The sequence below is a fragment of the Phalacrocorax aristotelis genome, chromosome 8 (assembly GCF_949628215.1).
Source record: "Phalacrocorax aristotelis chromosome 8, bGulAri2.1, whole genome shotgun sequence".
Classification (NCBI taxonomy): domain Eukaryota; kingdom Metazoa; phylum Chordata; class Aves; order Suliformes; family Phalacrocoracidae; genus Phalacrocorax; species Phalacrocorax aristotelis.
Genome location: NC_134283.1, coordinates 33,030,157 through 33,049,813, shown reverse-complemented (window position 1 = coordinate 33,049,813; position 19,657 = coordinate 33,030,157). Strand labels below are relative to the sequence as shown.

Sequence of the window (19,657 nt, the reverse complement as noted above, 5' to 3'; positions counted from 1 at the left end):
GAGCCGGCCGCGCGGGCAGCGGGCGGCGGGCGGGCGCAGTCCCTCCGCGGGCCGCAGGGTGGTGCTCCCGGCCAAGGCGGCGCCGAGCGGCTGCGGGCGGGGAGGCGCCCGAGCCCAGCCCGGCCCTGCCCAGCCGAGCCCAGCCCAGCCGAGCGGAGCGGAGCGGAGCTCGGAGCTGTGCGGGACGCCAGCCGGACTCGGCGAGAGGGAGGGCGCCCGCCCGCCCGCCGCCCCGCCGCGCTGCTGCCGGGCGCCGCTTTCCGCGGAGGACTGCGCGGCCGATCCGCGAGACGGAGGCTGTCCGCCGCCCCGACATGGCGACCGCAAGGCAAGTGCTTTGTCTCTCTGCTTTCCTCTCCCTGCCGCACGCTCGCTCGCAGCCCATCCGCTACTCCGTAGCCGAGGAGGCGGAGAGCGGCTCCGTGGTAGCCAACGTGGCGGCGGACGCGGGGCTGACCCCGGCGCAGCTCGCGGATCGCCGCGCCCGCCTGGCCTCGGAGGACGGCCGGCAGCACTTTCGCTTAGACCGCGGCACCGGCCGCCTCGTAGTGGCGGACAGGCTGGACCGGGAGGAGCTGTGCGGACAGTCCCGTACCTGCACGCTCCCCTTCGAGCTCCTGCTCGCAAACCCCCTGCAGTTCTTTCGGGTCGAGGTGGCGGTGGAGGACATCAATGACCATTCGCCCGTTTTCCCGGAGGAACGAGTCACTTTTAAGATCCTGGAAACGAGCGACCCGGGCTCGCGTTTCCCGCTGGAGGGAGCTTGGGACCTCGATGTTGGCAGCAACAGCGTCCAGGCTTACAGTATCGCTCCCGAGAACGAATACTTTAGTGTCTCTTTTGGCAATGAGAGTGAGGATGCCAAACAATTTGAATTGGTCTTGGAAAAGCCCCTAGACAGAGAGGAGCAGGCGGAGGTGTATTTCAGTGTCATCGCCATAGACGGCGGCTCTCCGCCCAGGACTGGGACCACCCAAATCCACATTATCGTTCTAGATGTAAATGACAACGCTCCCGTCTTCAACCGGAAATTATACATTGGTCAGGTTTTGGAAAATGCCCCAGAGGGCTCTGTGGTTCTCAGCGTGGTGGCAACCGATCAGGATGAGGGAGTTAACGGGGACATCTCCTATCAGTTCAGCCAAGCGGTGGGCCAGAGCGACTCAGCGTTCACAATTGACCCCACAAGTGGTGAAATTAAACTGAGAAAGGCTCTGGACTTTGAGGCGGCAGAGAATCACGAGCTCAGCGTGCGGGCCACAGACGGCGGGGGCCTCTCGGCAATCTGCAAGGTGTTGGTGGAGGTGGTGGATGTGAACGACAACGCACCGGAGCTGGTGGTCAGTTCCTTCAGCAGCCCCCTCCCTGAGGATGCATTACCCGGGACAGTGGTCGCCCTCTTTGCTGTCAGGGACCGGGACGCTGGTGCCAATGGGAAGATCACGTGTGCCCTTGAAGACCAGCTGTCGTTCTCCTTGCGGCCAGCCTATAAGAATTACTACGAGCTGGTGACTGTGAGCACGCTGGACCGGGAGGAGACGGCTCGGTACATCCTCACCGTCACAGCAGCAGATGCGGGGTCACCTCCTCTCACGACCACCCAGACCTTCACGGTGGACATCTCCGACGTCAACGACAACGCCCCTGTCTTCAACCAGACATCGTACACCATGTTTGTGCGTGAGAACAATGTCCCCACAGTGCTCGTTGGAGCCGTCAGTGCCGCCGATGCCGACGTGGGGCCCAATGCCAAGGTGACCTACTCCCTGGCACCAGCCCACCCTGCAGAGCAGGCTCCCTGCTCCTGCATCTCTGTGAACTCTGAGAACGGGCACGTGTTTGTGCTGCAGCCTCTGGACTATGAGCAGGTGAGGCAGATCAAGGTCTTGGTGAGCGCCTCCGATGCGGGGTCTCCTCCTCTCAGTGCCAACGTCACCGTCCGCCTTGTTGTGGTGGATGAGAATGACAACGCGCCGCTGGTGCTGCACCCAGCCCAGGGCAGCAGCCCGCCATCCAGTGAGCTGGTGCCCATGTCGGCCGAGGCGGGGTACCTCATCACCAAAGTGGTGGCCGTCGATGCCGACTCAGGGCAGAACTCGTGGCTCTCGTACCACCTGCTGAGGGCCTCCGACCCCGGGCTCTTTGCAGTGGGCGCCCAAAGCGGGGAGGTGCGGCTGAGGAGGCCGGTGACAGAGAGGGACGCCGTGAAGCAGAAGCTCGTTGTGCTCGTGCGCGACAACGGGCAGCCACCTCTGTCGGCCACTGCGGCGCTGAGCGCACTCCTGCTCAAGGACTTCTCTGACATGCGCCTACCACACAGCAGCCTGGCCACAGAGGACGAGAGTGGCTCCCTGACAACCTATCTAATCATTTCATTGGTCTTCGTCTCACTCCTCTTCCTCGCATCCACGGCAGCCTTTGTCGCTCGCAAGCTGTGCAAGAGAAAGGAGCTGAAGGGTGGGCACGTGCTTTATGGTGCCGGCAACTTGCAGAGCAGCCTGGCTGATGCAGCTGCTGCAGGGACCCTGCCCCACGCCTACTGCTATGAGATCAGCCTCACCACGGGCTCGGGCAACAGCGAGTTCAAGTTCCTGAAGCCCGTCCTCCCCAGCCTGCCACCACAGCACTGTGGCATGGGCGGGGGCACTGACGATGAACAGGATTTCCCCCGTGGCCCTCTCGCCGTCGACATGGCGCCAGACAACCCCGGAACGCTCTCTGCCGAACAGTTCAACAGTCTTTCCTTTAACTAGCATGAAGTCAGCACAGCCAGAGGCTTCATGCCTCACGATGGGAAGGGATCCGGGCTACAACGTGTGGCAACAGTTCCTCTAGACTAACTCTGCAGTTGCAATTGGTACCACCGATTCCCCTCAAATTCTAAGTCAGAAGAAAGGTTGTCTTCCCCTCCAAAGAAACAAGCCAACAAAAGACACTAAAGGCTCCCTCGCTCAGGCAATAACAGGTTTCAGCTCCGTTACAGCCACTTCTGAAATGCTTTGAGAGTGGGGTTAGTTCCAGGGGCCCCAGCTAAGGTCTTGCCTCACTTGCTGCCAGGCAAGACCGTGGACGGCTTATTCTGTGCTCTAATGCAATGACAAGGTTGGGCTGAAACGCACGCAGCCCTCCTCCCGGAGGAGCAGAAAAAGCAAAGGCAGTTGTGAGTACTGTATTGCAGTGGGGTGCCAGCACAGGGCTTGCTCTTCTCTGGGTTCTGGATGTCTCTGCCTGAGACGTTTGACCTCTGTGTGTTTTGCCTTCTGGTCACTACGTCTGTCCGGGCAGCCGTTGTGTGTCTGCACAGGCCACCACAAAGGCTGCCCACAGAAGCAGGGAGTTGCTCACACCCAGCCGCTGTGATGCACGCAGTTCCAGCTCATCAGGCAAGAAGGCTATTTTGAACCTTGGAGTGAGTACAGAAGTCTCACCTTCTCCAGGGGAGAGCAGCAAAACGCACAACAAGGTCTTCCTTTGGTCTGTAAGGGGGGGGGGGGGGGGCTGGGCAGGCTGTCTCCTTGGGATTGCCTTGCAGCTGTGGCAGCGCTAACGATGTTGGGATAGTTGTAACTGTACAGAGTGGTGAAAACATGCCCATCGGCTTTGGGTGCATTGTACGAAAACTCCACGAGTCTCCTCAAAGTGCATTTTCTGAAGTGGAATAGAGATGAACTTGGAAAATGGCCATTGAGTTTGGTCTCATCCTTGTTGTTGCTGAATTGAGAGGCGGCTTCTTGGGGAGAGGGAAGCTGTCGCAATACGGTTTTCTGGGCTTGTGCTAGAGCATTGGCATTCTCCTTTTTGCCCTTTCTCCTTCTACTTTGCAAACTGTCTTTGAGCACTGTCTTACCTATTCCTCTGAAGAAGGACTGTCACCCCGTGTATAAGAATGGATTGTTTGAATGCAGGCAGTGTGGCACGGGATGTTCGGGAACCCTCGCGCTGTGTTGTGCTGCAGTTATAAACTGTACCGTTGTAAACCGGGATACCCTTGTGTGTAAAAGTGAAATAAAGAGAATGCATTGTGTGGAGGCAGTCTTTGTAGAGGCGTTCTTTCTGGGAAAGCTCTGTGAAATTTTTGAAACGACTGGGAGATTTTTTCTTGTTTTGTCCCTTGGCTGAAGGTGAAGTGGAGTGGGTTTAACAGAATGGTATCACAGAATGGTAGGGTTTGGGAGGGACCTCTAGAGATCATCTTGCCCGGCCCCGCTGCTTGAGGAGGTACACCTAGAGCAGGGTGCACATGAGTGCTTCCAGGTGGGTTTTGAATATTTCCAGAGGAGGACACTCCACAACCTTTCTGGGCAGCCTGTTCCACTGTTCTTTCACCCTCCCAGTAAAGAAGTTTTTTCTCATGTTTAGGTGGAACTTCCTGTGTTCCAACTTGTGCCCATTGCCCCTTGGCCTGTCATCAGGCACTATTGGAAAGAGCCTAGTCTCATCGTCCTGACACCCACCCTTTAGACATTTGTAAGTACGGACGAGATCCCCCCTCAGTCTTCTCTTCTCCAGGCTGAACAAACCCAAGTCTTTCAGCCTTTCCTCATAAGGGAGACACTCCAGTCTCCTGATCATCTTTGTAGCGCTCTGCTTGACTTGCTTGCGTAGTTGCCTGTCCTTCTTGAACTGGGGGGCCCAAAACCGGACACAGTACTCCACATGTGGTCTCACTAGGGCAGAGAAGAGGAGGAGGATAACCTCCCTCAACCTGCTGGCCACACTCCTTTTTATGCAACCCAGGATACTGTTGGCCGCCTCAGCCCCAAGGGCACGGTGCTGCCTCATGGTCAGCTTGCTGTCCACCAGCACTGCTAGCTCCTTCTCAACACAGTGGCTTTCCAGCAGGTCAGCCCCCCACTTGTACTGGTGCATGGGGTTGTTCCTCTCCAGGTGCAGGACCTTGCACTTGCTTTTGTTGAACTTCATGGGGTTCCCCTTGGCCCACCTCTCCAGCCTGTCCAGGTCTTGTTGGATGGCAGCACAGCCTTCCGGCATATCAGCCACTCCTCCCAGCTAGGTATCATCAGCAAACTTGCTGAAGGTACACTCTATTGCATCGTCCAGGTCACTGATGAATATATTAAACAGGACTGGACCCAGCACAGACCCCTGGGGAACACCGCTAGTAACTGGCCTCCATCCAGACTCTGCTCCATTGATCACGACCCTCTGAGTTCTGTTGTTGAGCCAGTTCTCTACCCACCTTAGTGTCCACTCATCCAACCCACACTTCCTTAGCTTGTCTATGAAGGTGCTATTGGTAGCTTCCTTGTGCCTGGAGGCGCGGCCGAGAGAGCATTCAGGCAAATTGTGGGGAGCGGGGATTTGCTGGCAAGCCTATATGGGTCTTCTGAGCCCTGAGCTTGTGGCTGCGACAGGGCCCAGTTAGATCGAGCTCAGGGGAAACTGGCCCCTACCCTAACAGGGGCCCTGGGGGTGCAAAGGCCTCTGCAGAGCAGTGCGGTGGGGGGAGTGACGGTTCCAGCTCCCCCTGCAGCTCTAGCTGCGGGGGCGGGCAAGGACGAAGGACCGCTGTGCGGCTCGCAGCCCCCTGGCAAGAGGGAGACACAGGAGATGGGCAATTGGTGGGTGAAGACTACTGCCGGTGAGAGGATTCACTCTTGGGAAATGTAGTGGACTACATCTCTCCCTTCCGCAAAGGCTCCAGTAAAAGATAATTCCTGCGGAGAGGCTGGTTTAGGATTGCTCACCAGAAGACCCTTGTACATCAAGGAGTGAGTGATCCACAATGCAGTTGATCTGGGAAGGCACAGGCCTGTGCTCTGTTGTGCTGTGCTGCATAAGCCCCTGGACAGCAGGATAAACTCATCCACTTCATTGTAACTGAGCAGGTATCTCCCACTTGGGACTGGTGATAATCCGCCTACGAGCAAGAAGTCCGCATGTGAACTTTTACTCTGACACTAGGGATGATGAATAGACTTGCTTTTTTCACCAGAAAGTCCTATAATGGTTTGAATGACAAACTGGGGAACGCTTTATTTTCTTTGACTGGCATCTGCATTGCATGATGTGCACTCCTAGAGTCGTGTTTGAAGCTACTCTGGTCAGGGTTCTCCGTATCTAAAGGGATGTCAGATTATTTATGCTAATGTCTTCCTATAGCGTGAGCTATAAGAAACAGCTGTGAATGACATCTTAGAGAGTTGGCATGTCTCTCTTACTGAGATCACAAGGAACCAGCATCTCCTGGTGTAAGACAGCTGCCTCTTGGGTCATTCCTACTCAAGGGTCCTGGTGTCTGATGCAGTTCATAACTAGATGTTTTATTACAGTTTGTACCCTTATGAGAGGAAGAGGCTGTTTCATGTATTGGAGGGCCTGAACACACTGATAAGCTTTCCTGAGGTGCTAGTGGGAGGTGCCATTTAGTAAGGATAATTTCTTAGGCCAGGTAATAGGCAGCCCTAGCAGAGAGGATGTATTACTGGACTGATTGGTCAAAAACGCAAGTGAGCTAATCAAAGACATCAAGACTGGAGGCAGTCTGGGCTGCAGCAATCATGCAATGTGGAGTTCACAGTCCTGAGGGTTATGGGACAGGTGAAGAGTAAAGACAGACCCTGAATTTTAGGAAAGTGAACTTCCAGTTCTTTAAGGACTTAGTCAATGGGACCGCCTGGGAAACTGCTCTCAGGACAAGGGAGCAGAAGACAGCTGGCAGATCTTTAAGGAGGCCTTCCACAGAGCACAAGACCTCTCGATTCCCACGTGTAAGAAATCAAGAATGGAAGGCAAGAGACTGCCATGGCTGAGTAAAACCTGCTGGTCAAACTAAAGGGCAAGAAGGAAATGCACAGGCAGTGGAAGCAGGGACAGGTATCCTGAGAGGAGCAGAAGGATGTTGTGTGGTTGTGTAGGAATGAAGTCAGGAAGGCCAAGGCACAGCTGCAGCTGAACTTGTCAAGGGACGCAAAGAACAATAAGGTAGCCTTCTGTAGGTATGTCAGACAGAAAAGGAAGGTCAAAGAAAGTGTACCTCCCCTGATGAACCCAACTGGCAAACTGGTAAAAACAAGTGAGAAGGCTGAGGTACTCAACAACTTTTTTACCTCAGTCTTCACTGGCAACCTCTGTTCCCACACCTCTCAAGGCAGGGACTGGGGGAGAAAAGTCCATCCCACTGTAAGAGAAGATCAGGTTCAAGACCACCTGAGGAACCTGAACATACATAAGTCTATGGGAGCTGAGCAGATCCATCCCAGAGTCCTGAGGGAATTGGCTGATGCAGTTGTCAAGCATGGCAAGCTTGCCAAGGCAAGCACCATGTTATTTGAAAAGTCATGGCAGTCAGGTGAAGTCCCTGGTGACTGGGAAAAGGGAAACATTGCACAAATTTTTAAAAAATGGTGGAAAGGGGGACCCTGGGAACTACTGACTTGTCAGCCTCACGTCTGTGCCTGGGAACATCATGGAACAGATCCTCCTAGAACCTATGTTAAGGCTCATGGATGTGATTGGAAGCTTCACCAAGGCCAAGTCTTGCCCAACCAACCTAGTGACCTTCTAAGATGGAGTGACTACATCAGTGGGCAAGGGAAGAGTTACTGTCTTCATTTGTCTGTACTTCTGTAAGGCCTTTGACATGGGAGAGATTAGCGTTGATGGATGGACTATTTGGTGGATAAGGAATTGGCTGAATGGTCGCATGTAGAGAGTGGTGTCAACAGCTCAATGTCTGGATGGAGATCAGTGACAAGTGGTGTCCCTCAGTGGTCCATATGGGGACTAGTACCATGTAATATCTTCAGCAATGACATAGAGAGTGGGATCAAGTGCACCCCCAGTGCATTTGCAGATGACACCTAGCTGAGTGGTGGGGTTGTCATGTCTGAGGGATGGAATGCCATCAGAGGGACAAGCTCAATAACTGGGCCCATGAAAACTTCATGAGGTTCAAGAAGGCCAAGCACAAGGTCCTACACCTGTGTTGGGGCAAACAGGCTGGGGGATGAAGGGATTGAAAGCAACCCTGCAGAGAAAGACTTGGGAGTACCACTGGATAAAAAACTGGACATGAGCTGATAATCTGCACTCACAGCCCAGAAAGCCAATTGTATCCTGGGAGGCATCAAAAGAAGGGTTTCCAGCAGGTTGAGAGAGGTGATTCTGCCCCTCTACTCCATTCTGGTGAGAGCCCAGCTGGAGTTCTGCAGCCAGCTCTGGAACCCTTAGAAAGACATTTGCCTGTTGGACCTGTTGCAGAGGAGAGCCACAAAAATGATCAGAGGGATGGAACACCTCTCCAGTGAGGAAAGGCTGAGAGAGTTGGGGTTGTTTAGCCTGCAGAAGAGAAGGCTTTGGGGAGACCTTACTGTGGCCTTTCAGTACTTAAATGTGGCTTCTAAGAAAGATGGGAACAGACTTTTTAATAGGGCTTGTAGTGATAGGACAAGGGGTAATGGTTTTAATCTAAAAGAGGGTAGATTTAGACTAGACAGAAGGAAGATACGTTTTATGATGCAGGTGGTGAAACACTGGAACAGGTTGCCCAGAGAGGCTGCAGGTGCCTCAACCCTGGAAACGTCCAGGGTCAGGTTGGACGGGGCTCTCAGTCGCCTGATCTAGTTTATATGTCCCTGCTCATTACAGGGGAGCTGGACTAGAAGACCTTTGGAAGTCCTTTCCAACCCAAACCATTCGATGATTCTATGAAGCAATGCGGTGGGCAGGACTTGTCAGAGAGCCTATCCTGAATGCAGGCGTGTTCTGTGAATCTGTAAGCGCTGTTATCAGGGATGTTCGCAAGCGCGGGGCTGCAGCAGGCGCTGCTCGCCGAGCAGGAATGAGAGGCCGGCAAGGCGGAGGGCCGCTTCCCAGCGCTGGAGCGCTGCAGTTGCTGTCTGTGGCTGCGAGTGTCGCTGTTGGCTCACGATGGGCCGAAGGGTGGGCGGCGGCCGGCGGAGCAACGGCGAGCCGGCGAGCTAGCCGCGGGGCTGCAAGGTCCGAGCCCGAAGAGGCGCAGTGTGAGCAAGCCGAGTCGGGCCAGGGTGCTCGGTGGAAGGCTCGACGAGAGCAGCACGGCGGCAGCGGGTACCCATAGGCTGGCTCCAGTGGGCGGAGGGGCGAGCGGGCAGCTTGCCGGGCTTTGCAATGGCGGAGAGAAGAAGGCGGCGGGGCCGGCGGGAGCGAGCCCTGCTGTGGTGCGTGCTGGCGGCGGCGTGGGAGGCGGCGTGGGGGCAGCTGCGCTACTCGGTTCCCGAGGAGGTGCCGAAGGGCTCGTTCGTGGGCGACGTGGGCAAGGACCTGGGGCTGGAGCTGCCGGCGCTCCGACACCGCGGCGTCCGCGTCTTGGACACAGGTAGGACGCAGTACTTTTTTTTGGACTTGCAAAATGGCCACTTATCTACCAAGAAGCGGGTGGACAGAGAAGAGATATGCGCAGCTGTTAGTAAATGCACTTTAAATTTTGAGATTCTTGTAAGAAATCCGATGAAGCTTTACAGAGGGGAGGTAGAAATACTGGATATTAATGACAATTCGCCCACTTTCCCTGTAAGGAACAGCGTCTTAGAAATCAGCGAGTATACTGCACTAGGCACGCGTTTCCCGTTGGAGAAAGCTGAAGATCCCGATATAGGAATGAACTCTTTACAGAATTACGAGTGTAGTGAGAGCAGCTATTTCTCCTTGGACGTGAAAAACGGAGATGATGGTGTGATGTATCCGGAATTAATATTGGTGAAATCTTTAGATCGAGAACAGCAGGCTACTCATAATTTAATCCTGACAGCCACAGACAGAGGGAGTCCTGTAAAATCGGGGTCGACAACAATCCAAATAATTGTGTTAGATGGAAATGACAATGCTCCGGAATTTACTCAACCCGTTTATAGAGTGACTGTGAGAGAAGACTTGGTCGTGGGAAGCAGGGTGTTGCAGGTGACAGCGACTGACAAAGACGAGGGGCCTAACGCCGAGGTGAAGTACTCATTCTTTAAAATCCCGGAGAAATTCGAAAAGACTTTTAAACTGGATCCGGAAAATGGAGAAATTAGAATAACAGAGAAGCTGAATTTCGAGGAACAAGAGTTTTACGAATTGGACATACAAGCCCGGGACGCGGGCGGACTCTCGTCCCATGGCAAGGTTCTCATCAAGGTTTCTGATGTGAACAACCACGTCCCCGAGATTGTCATTATGTCTGTGTTCAGTCCGGTCCCAGAAGATACACCGCTGGGGACAGTCATTGCAATTTTCAACGTCCAAGACAGGGACTCCGGGGAGAACGGGGAGGTGCGGTGCTCGGTGGACGGGGGCGTCCCGTTCCGCCTGGAGAGATCGTTTGATAATTACTACAGCGTGGTGACGGCGAGAGAGCTGGACCGCGAGGAGGTGTCGGAGTACAACGTGACGGTGCGGGCGGCGGACGGCGGGTCGCCGGCGCTGTGGAGCAGCGCGGTGCTGGCGCTGCGGGTGCTGGACGTGAACGACAACGCGCCGGTGTTCGCGGAGGCGCGCTACAGCGCCCGTCTGCCCGAGAACAACGCGGCGGGCGCGCTGGTGCTGACGGTGCGGGCGGCGGACGCGGACTGGGGGCAGAACGCGCGCGTGCGGTACCGGCTGTCGGAGGGGCGGGTGCGGGGCGCGCCGCTCTCGTCGTACGTGTCGGTGCAGGCGGAGACGGGCGCGCTGTACGCGCTGCGCCCGTTCGACTACGAGGAGGTGCGCGAGGTGGGGCTGTGGGTGCGGGCGGAGGACGGCGGCGCGCCGCCGCTGAGCAGCAACGTGTCGGTGCGGCTCGTGATCGTGGACGAGAACGACAACGCGCCGCAGGTGCTGTACCCGCCGCCGGCGGCGGCGCCGGGCGCGGGCTGGGCGGGCGTGGAGCTGGCGCCGCGCTCGGCCGAGCCCGGGGCGCTGGTGGCCAAGGTGGTGGCGGTGGACGCGGACGCGGGGCAGAACGCGTGGCTGTCGTACGAGCTGGCCAAGGCGACGGAGCCGGGGCTGTTCCGCGTGGGGCTGCACAGCGGCGAGGTGCGGACGGCGCGCTTCCCGCTGGCCCGCGACGCGGCGCGGCAGAGCCTGGTGGTGGTGGTGAAGGACCACGGGCGGCCGGCGCTGTCGGCCACGGCCACGCTGACGGTGGTGCTGGCCGAGAGCGTGGCCGAGCTGCTGTCGGAGCTGGGCAGCGCGGCGGCGGCGGCGGCGGCGGCGGGGGAGCCGGCCGGCAGCCTGACGCGGTGGCTGGTGGTGGCCGTGGCGGCCGTGTCCTGCCTCTTCCTCGCCTTCCTGCTGCTGCTGCTGGCGCTGCGCCTGCGGCGCTGGCGCCGCTCGCAGCTGCTGGCGGCGGGCAGCGGCGCCTTGCGCGGCGTCCCGGCCTCGCACTTCGTGGGCATCGACGGCGTCCGCGCCTTCCTGCACTCCTACTCGCACGAGGTGTCGCTCACCGCCGACTCGCGCAAGAGCCAGCTCCGCTTGTCGGGCGGCAGCTGCTGCGACACCCTCCCGGCCCGGCCGCTGGCCGAGTCTTCAGGTGTTCTTGTCCCTGCAGAGGATCACATTGCCGAGAATAATGGCCAAATTTCCTTTCAGGTACGTTAACTTCTTTTAACTTTCCTTTACATACCTGGCACTTTAGGATTCTTGGATTAGCCATGGACATTTTAAAGTGCAGGGTTCGCAGTCTTGGAAGTCACTTTTTGCAACGGTAGCCAGCTCGTGAATGTCACCTCCTCAACGTCTGTTTTGTGTTTTATATGCCCCGTTCTGTACTGGCTGGGCAGAGCTCATCGTATATAGCTCTCTCTAAGGCTGGAAGGACCTGTTGCATGTGCAACCACACAAGGAAATTTTGATCCCTACGTCTCCCTCTGACACTTTCTTGAAATATCTTTAAGTACTGTCTAGCACCCGGTTCCCAGAATTGCATTGCCATCCCCTTATTAGCTTTCAAATGCTGGTAGAATTGGGCAACGTTATAGCCCGAAAGCCAACATCCCTAAAGTCCCAGGTTACTTAGAAATCCAGTTTTAGGAAACGAATTAGTCAATCCCACATAAGGACACTCAAGTTCTGTGAATGGATTCTTATTACATGGTGAAAGATTCCTCTGATATCCTATCGAGATTTTTCCCACTGCTGAGCTTACTCACTTCACTTTTGGATTCGATAATAATGTAATTGTCAAATAGTGTATAGGCATAGACATCGAAATAGAGTATATTTCGTAGAACACAGGTAGGAGATATTTTAAAATTAAGTACGAGTTATCACAGTCTCTTCATTGTGTGTCTAATTTCGGAATGCAAGTTAATCTGAGTATATAAAATATTTTACTCCTTGGTTTCCTTATTACATTAAAAGACTTTTTCCTGCCAAACACGCTATTCTGTTCTGAAAGTACATCTACCAAACAGGCAGTCTAGGAAGCGGCCTGCTTTATTTCCCCCTTTACCAGTCTTTCACCATGGTTTAACAGGGTTTTAGGACTTCAGAAATACAATTAATGAATAATATTACTTTGATCTATTGTTTGTTATTCTGCTATCTAAGCTGGTGATACATTGTATCGTTGCATTTTAAACAAAATAAACTTGTGGCACATAAAAATGGCTGCTTTCAAGTTGAGAGAAAATCATACTCTAAGGTTCATACTAAATGTGGATGAAGGACTGCACAGATTTTTTCTGTGCCAATCCTAGATCGTGCCAAAATCTTGTGACTTTGTACAGGTGCTTTTGTGCGTAGTGGGAATGTAAGCTGAGATACAACCTTATGCTTTACATTAACTAACCTTGTGGTCGTTACTCCTTTCTGCTGCCATCCATCATACCAAACTCACATGCGACATAGATGAGGAAAGAAAATGTTTCCCTCTCTGATGCAGGCTGGTTCTTGGCTGTGTCCTCCTAGGACTTAACTGTGCTGCGGCCCGCAGGCTCAGGTACAAGGGGGAAGAGAAAATCCTGGAACTAGGATTCATCAATATTTCCTTGCCAACAGGGATCTGTGCGTGAAAGCATGTGGGGGTTGCGATTGGCTATTCTCGCCATATAGGAGGCAGCGAATTGACCTCGACATGTTTCACAGAGTCTGCTCGTCCCTAGCTGAATATCCACATCCTTCTCTTGACCTCATATAGAGACGCCCACATGCTTGGTACACTACGAATTCCAACCAACTTCTCGTTCTGATAGGTTATTAATTTGTTACTGTGAGTTGTGTATAGGTGCAGCTGGATGAAAATAAATTGTCCTCCACTGGATGAATGGCCAGAGTTGGCAGGAAAACATATTTTCTAACGACACCTTACTGAGAAGGGGAGGAGGTTTTCACATTGGCATCTACAGTGACTCAGATTTGGTGTATATGCGAGACCAACTAGGTAGCGTGGAGGATTTTCTAGCCATTCTTGTAGTCTGCATAAGGGGCTGTGGTGATACAGCCCTCCTCCTTCGGGTTTTTTTTTTCTTCGCTGTAAGAAAGACGAGATTTTAAGGTATAGGTGAGACACAACTGCTTTTCAGAAGGGTAGGATCTGTCTGTTTCCTCGTGGCTTTGTTGCCCGAAAAGCGCCCGGTGTGCGATAAGCCAATAATCACGGACGCAGGAGAGACATTGCTCATTTATTTCAGGGTTGCGCAAGCCTAGGTGCTCGGTGGTTTCCCACAAATCAAGCACACCGGGTCAAAATAGTAGCAGTAGTAGTAGCAGTAGGTATTTATGCAGTGAAATGTGTTAGTAACATGTAATATCACGCCCCGCAGGTGATTTGTTGGTTTCTTTCTCACTTCATCTTAAAGGTACAGCTCCTTTTAAATTTATTACGCATGCTTAGAGAATAAGGGGCTCATTTGAGTAGCGGGCTTTCTCCTCAGTGGGCGTGATTTTTAGTATTATAATGAGGATGGTTCACCCAAAGGACACTTAGTTCTTACCAAGTTGGCAACATACATAAAACATCCTGATTAGTTATTCTTCTTAAGGTCTAATTGCCCCGGGATGTCCTTGGTTAAAGGATACTGACTTCGTACTTTATCACCCGGCTGAGGTGGGAGCTTTCCCTTTAATGAGTCTCTCAGTCCTTCTCCAAGGATACTGAATGTTTGGTTTTCTAATTAAAGATAGTTTAGTGTCCTTTAGTTTTAACACATATGAATAACATCTTGGCCTAATACAATGTTAGTTAAGTTTCTTCAACAGCTTGTTCAAGCAACAGTAACCGCCGTTGGAATTTACCAGAAAATATTCTTAAAGTTTGAGACCCGCTGCAGTAATGGCCGGCTTAGGAGATGAGGAAGTGATTTGTCAGAGACACAGACAAAAGAAATTCAGGGTTGGGTTGTATGGCACTGATACGGTGATGTCGAGAGATGGGATCCTGTAGGTTTGGTGTGACGGCTGTGGTTTTCTCAGTGCCCGGGATTCTCGGCTGTGCTCGTCCATCAGCGATCGCCGTTCAAAGTGGGAAAGCTGTGTGCTGGCTCGGGATCGCCCAACTATCGGTAAAAAACCCACTATCTACGAGCAGTGCTTCAGCATTCATCCATCCTTCCATTACTCTCACGACGGTGAGGTGATAACAGTGGGGACACGCCCGCTTCCTCACCCTAGAGACCAGCAAGGTCACTGTGGGGCAGAGATAGAGATCCTGCCCCACATCCTCCGAGCAATGGGGTAGGATTTGTCTTGCAGAATACTTGTAAGAAATTCAGAAAATGGGAATTCCTATATGCACCGTTTCAGCACAGATACAATTTTTTGTTTCGCACTACTGACAACGTCTGTAATTTCCCACCTGCGTGTGCGTGCGATTTAAGGACGTGTCCGGCAGGACCTTAGGGGTTGTTCTTTTCCTCTCGGACGCTGCGGTTCTCAGGCACGGACTCAGGGTGTCACTGTTGGCTAAGACGGAGAAGCGGCTCCACCGTCGGCTCCTCCCCGGCCCCGCCGACCGCGCAGTGCAGCTCCGCAAGGAGCAGAGCGAAGAGCAGGAATTGCCCGACACAGCCCGTCCTCCAATCGGCAACCGGGATTTCATATATTTATTTCTCTCCAGTACTCGAAAAGCCTTATTTAAGACGGTCTGCAGAACACGCTTCAGCAAAGCAGAGAATGGAGGTTCGACGGGCAGCGCGGGGCCGGGCAGCCGCCGGGAGGGTCGCGCTGTTGGCAGTGCTGCTGCTGGTGTGCTGCCGGGCGGCGGCGGAGCGGATCCGCTACGCCATCCCCGAGGAGCTGGGCAGAGGCTCGCTGGTGGGGCCGCTGGCGCGGGACCTGGGGCTGAGCCCGGCGGACCTGCCCGCACGCAAGCTGAGGATAGTCTCTGGTGACGAAAAGCAATACTTCTATCTCGGGGAAGATAATACAAATCTGCGGGTAAAGGAGAGGATTGACCGAGAGGGCATTTGCGGGGCCGTGTCGCCCTGTGTCCTCAGTTTGGAGGCAGTCGTGGAAAAGCCTTTCAATTTATTTCATGTAAGCGTTACTATCGAGGATATTAATGACAATTCGCCGCGGTTTGATAGAGATTTTGTTGCCATAGAAATGATCGAATCCACGCCTCCCGGGGCCCGGTTCCCACTGGGCAGTGGCAGAGACCCCGACGTCGGAGTGAACTCATTACAAAACTATCAACTTACCCCGCAACCGCTCTTCTCCCTTGTAGCGAGGGAGAGTCCTGATGGGACGAAACACGTGGAACTGGTACTGGAGAAAAGCTTAGATCGAGAAAAACAGACACAGCACTATTTGACACTGACGGCGGTGGATGGCGGGGATCCAGTCCGATCCGGGACCACCCAGATTAAGATTAACGTGACCGATGCAAATGACAACCCGCCGGTATTCACCAAAGAGGTCTACAAGGTTCGACTGCTGGAAAACCTTCCAGAGGGCTCCTTAGCTTTTCAGGTGAAAGCTACTGACGACGACGAAGGTACAAATGCAGAAATTATCTACTCTTTCAGTGATATAGCAAACAGTGCTCGCCAGCTCTTCACCCTGGACTCCGGGACAGGGGACGTAAAGGTTACAGGCCCCTTAGATTATGAAGAGGGTAAATATTACGAAGCGATTGTTGAAGGCAAGGACGGCGGCGGGCTAAGCACTCACGCCAAAGTGCACATAGACATTGTAGACGAGAACGACAATGCGCCAACACTTTCCCTACTGCCTATCGTGAACCCGATACCAGAAGACTCAGTCCCGAGCACAGCTGTAGCTGTAATCAATGTCCGTGACAGAGACTCAGGGAATAACGGAAAAGTGAGCTGCAACATCGATGGTGATTTGCCTTTCAGACTAGAACCGTCTTCAGAAAACACCTATAAACTAACAATATCTAGTGCCCTTGACAGAGAAAATATCTCCGCTTACAACATCACCATTACTGCCAGGGACCAGGGCAGCCCGGCGCTCTCCAGCCGCGCGGCGCTGGTGCTGGAGGTGTCGGACGTGAACGACAACGCGCCGGTGTTCGAGGAGGCCGCCTACAGCGCCTACGTGGCGGAGAACAACGCGGCGGGCGCGCCGGTGGTGCGGGTGCGCGCGCGGGACGCGGACGCGGGCGCCAACGGGCGCGTGAGCTACCGGCTGGCGGGCGGCAGCGCGGGCGCGTCGCCGTACGTGTCGGTGGAGGCGGAGACGGGCGCGCTGTTCGCGCAGCGCTCCTTCGACTACGAGCAGTGCCGCGAGTTCGCGGTGGCGGTGCGGGCGCAGGACGGCGGGTCGCCGGCGCGGAGCTCGACGGCGACGGTGCGCGTCTTCGTGCTGGACCGCAACGACAACGCGCCGCGGGTGCTGTGGCCGGCGGCGGGCGCGGGGGCGGGCGCGGGGGCGGGCGCGGGGGCGGTGCCGTTCGAGGTGGTGCCGCGGTCGGCCGAGGCCGGGTACCTGGTGGCCAAGGTGGTGGCGGTGGACGCAGACGCGGGGCGCAACGCGTGGCTGTCGTACGAGCTGGTGCAGGCGCCGGAGCCGGCGCTGTTCCGCGTGGGGCTGCACAGCGGCGAGGTGCGGACGGCGCGGGCCGTGTCGGAGAGGGACGCGGCGAAGCAGCGGCTGGTGGCGGTGGTGAAGGACCACGGGCAGCCGGCGCTGTCGGCCACGGCCACGCTGCACGTGGTGCTGGCCGAGAGCTTGCAGGAGGCGCTGCCGGAGCTGAGCGAGCGGGCGGCGGGCGCCGACTCGCCGGCGGAGCTGCAGTTCTACCTGGTGCTGGCGCTGGCGCTCCTCTCCGCCCTGTTCCTGCTGAGCGTGGCGCTGGCCGCCGTGGCGCGGGTGCGCCGGGCCGGGCCGCCCGCCGTCCTGCGCTGCCTGGGCGCGCAGCGCTTCTCCGTGGCCGGCGCCGCCGCCTTCCCTGCCGACTTCTGCGAGGGCACCTTGCCCTACTCCTACAACCTGTGCGTGGCGCCGGGACGCGCCGCCGCCGAGGGCCCTTGGCTGCCGCCGCCGCCGCCGCCGCCGCCGCTGCCCAGCCTGCCGGCGGAGGAGCTTCTCGGCGGGGAGCCCTGCGGGAAGCGGAGCCCGAGCAGCAGCGCCGGCGCGGGAGAGCCGCCCGCGGACCCCGGCGCAACGCAGGTCTGTAAGCCCGCGCTCTCTCGCTGTTCTCCTCGAGCCCCACTGAACCGTCGTTCCTTTCCCCCTGTCTTTCCCCGGGTGGCGTGACTGGGGAGTGCTGATCCGTGTCTCCGTGAAGGAGTGCAAGAAAGATCGGCCTAACTCCCTTCCCCTAAGAGCAGGCAGTTAGCTGCCGCACTCTTTGGTGATCACAGGTTCGGGTTCACCGGAGAGGGTTCTGTCTACAGCTCTCGCGTTGTCTAACCTCACATGCGTTAGTACTGCTGAAAACCATCCTTACTGTGTAGAGATCCGCTGGTGGTGCGTGAACAAATAATCGCGAGTAGTATTTTGGAGCCTGCTTTCTTTTCCTGTCCCCTTTTCCCAGAGAGTCACCTGCATGAGTATTACACAGTTAGAACGATACTTTCTAGCAGGCATGAAACCATCACAGTGATTTCTGGGAAAGGGAAAGTCACTTCCTGGGTCTACGGAATTACTTGATTCTATAAATGTGTATCGGGAAAATGAGCGCACTGTTCTCTGAAAAACAGCTTCATCGCCCGCTGTGCAATGTGTCAATGGTCACACACTCAGGAGAGACATTGCTCATTTATTTCAGGGTTGCACAAGTCTGGGTGCTCGGTGGTTTTCCACAAATCACCCACCCCGGAGCTAGCTCCTTCCTTATATTTATACAATAAATTCATACACTTTCTGCCTATTGATACGTTTTCTGCCTATATATTCATTATAATCTACGTAGGTTATAATCGACATACGTTGCGTAATGGCATTCAGTCACTACTCTTGGCTCTGCTTCAGATCCTTCTGCCCATGTCTTCCTCCCTTCGGGGGTCCTTGATGGTCTTTACAGATGAACTACCCTAACCCTTTTTGTCCATATATGGTCTCGTTTACACGCGCATTGTTGTAAGGACAATTCAAGGCTATTTTCTCTTGCCAACTCTCCTTTATTTTCTTCTAAAAGGAACGTTAGTGCTTGATTAAATGGCCAAGCTTTCCTTTCTCTCACCTTAGGTTAAACATGAAAACATCAAACAATGTTTGATCAAAAACCAAAAGAAAACAGGAATCTGGATTCACGCTAACTAAACATAGACAATACCTCTTCTTTCAAGGGGGTAGTTCTCTTACAGCACAAGAAAAACTTGGTTCAACCCCAGCATGTTGTGTGGTGCCGTCACCCCCATTGTGCTGTTGTGGGACACAGGCCGGGCACTGGAGCACAGGCGGATCTACCTGTTTTTCTTCTTGCTGTACTCGCAAAGGCATTTCCCCCGCAGTTGGCGGGAGCCGAGGAGATGATTCTGGGCAGGTTCACTGCGGGTGCTTCCTGCCTCCCGGGCAGTTGGAGTACAGTCAGTGCGAAGTGATCGAGTGAGCTACAGCATGAAAGCGGATTAAGCCGAGAAGATTTTCGAGTAACAGGGGTGTCTTCCCCACCTCTCCTGTACCGCGTGAGAACAGGAATGTCTCTTACGGAGAAATCCCCGAGCCCATGGTCGTGGTGTACTTAAATTGAGCGTATTCCGTATGGACTGAAGCACCGAGCTCCTTCTGTTAATGACTCTGATATCTTTGTTTTGCCGTGGGGCGGATTTGAATAACACTTTGTATTTCCGAAAGCGTTTTGGTATGCATTGAAGCTAGACAGGTCGTGATAGAGAGTGTGCTTTTGGACTAGGGCAAGACTGACAATATTCTGCACATCATAGTACGAAAAAATATTTTACTTCACATATATGGGCATTAGCAAGTCGTTTTCCCGTGAGATAGAAATACCACGCAAACGGGAGGCGTGTTACTTCTTTGTGGTTGCGATCGCCTCGAGGATCAAAGAAGAGATCGGCTCGAGAGAAGGCAAGGCAGGAGATCACCGATGCCTCCGTGTCCATGAGGGTCTCGCCCCCGCGAGTCGCCCGTGGGAAAGGCGGGGCGGGCGGCGCTGGGCAGCGGTGGGTGCCTGCAGTGCCGGGAGGAGGCTGCGGGCGCCGCTGTTGACCGAGGAGGAGCGAGAGGAAGGCCGGGGCGCTGCAGGCAGCCCCGCCCGCTGCGGCCCGGCTCGCTGGCTGGCTGGCTCGGCGGCCGGGCGGTCTGCGAGCGTCCCAGCGGCGCG

General features: G+C 54.9%; 2 protein-coding genes across 2 annotated transcripts; both read left to right on the top strand.

Annotated features, from left to right (window-relative positions):
• The first annotated feature begins 56 nt into the window (after positions 1 to 56).
• LOC142061364 (protocadherin beta-15-like) lies at positions 57 to 4,028 on the top strand. Its single transcript, XM_075102309.1, has one exon. The coding sequence runs from the start codon at positions 315 to 317 to the stop codon at positions 2,751 to 2,753; it is 2,439 nt and encodes an 812-aa protein (XP_074958410.1). The 5' UTR covers positions 57 to 314; the 3' UTR covers positions 2,754 to 4,028.
• Positions 4,029 to 8,864: 4,836 nt separating this feature from the next.
• Positions 8,865 to 17,803, top strand: LOC142061293 (uncharacterized). Its single transcript, XM_075102127.1, has 3 exons — positions 8,865 to 11,553; positions 14,410 to 14,465; positions 14,871 to 17,803. Exons 1-3 carry the CDS (start codon positions 9,112 to 9,114, stop codon positions 17,623 to 17,625), a joined length of 5,253 nt encoding a protein of 1,750 aa, XP_074958228.1. The 5' UTR covers positions 8,865 to 9,111; the 3' UTR covers positions 17,626 to 17,803.
• The last annotated feature ends 1,854 nt before the right edge of the window (positions 17,804 to 19,657 follow it).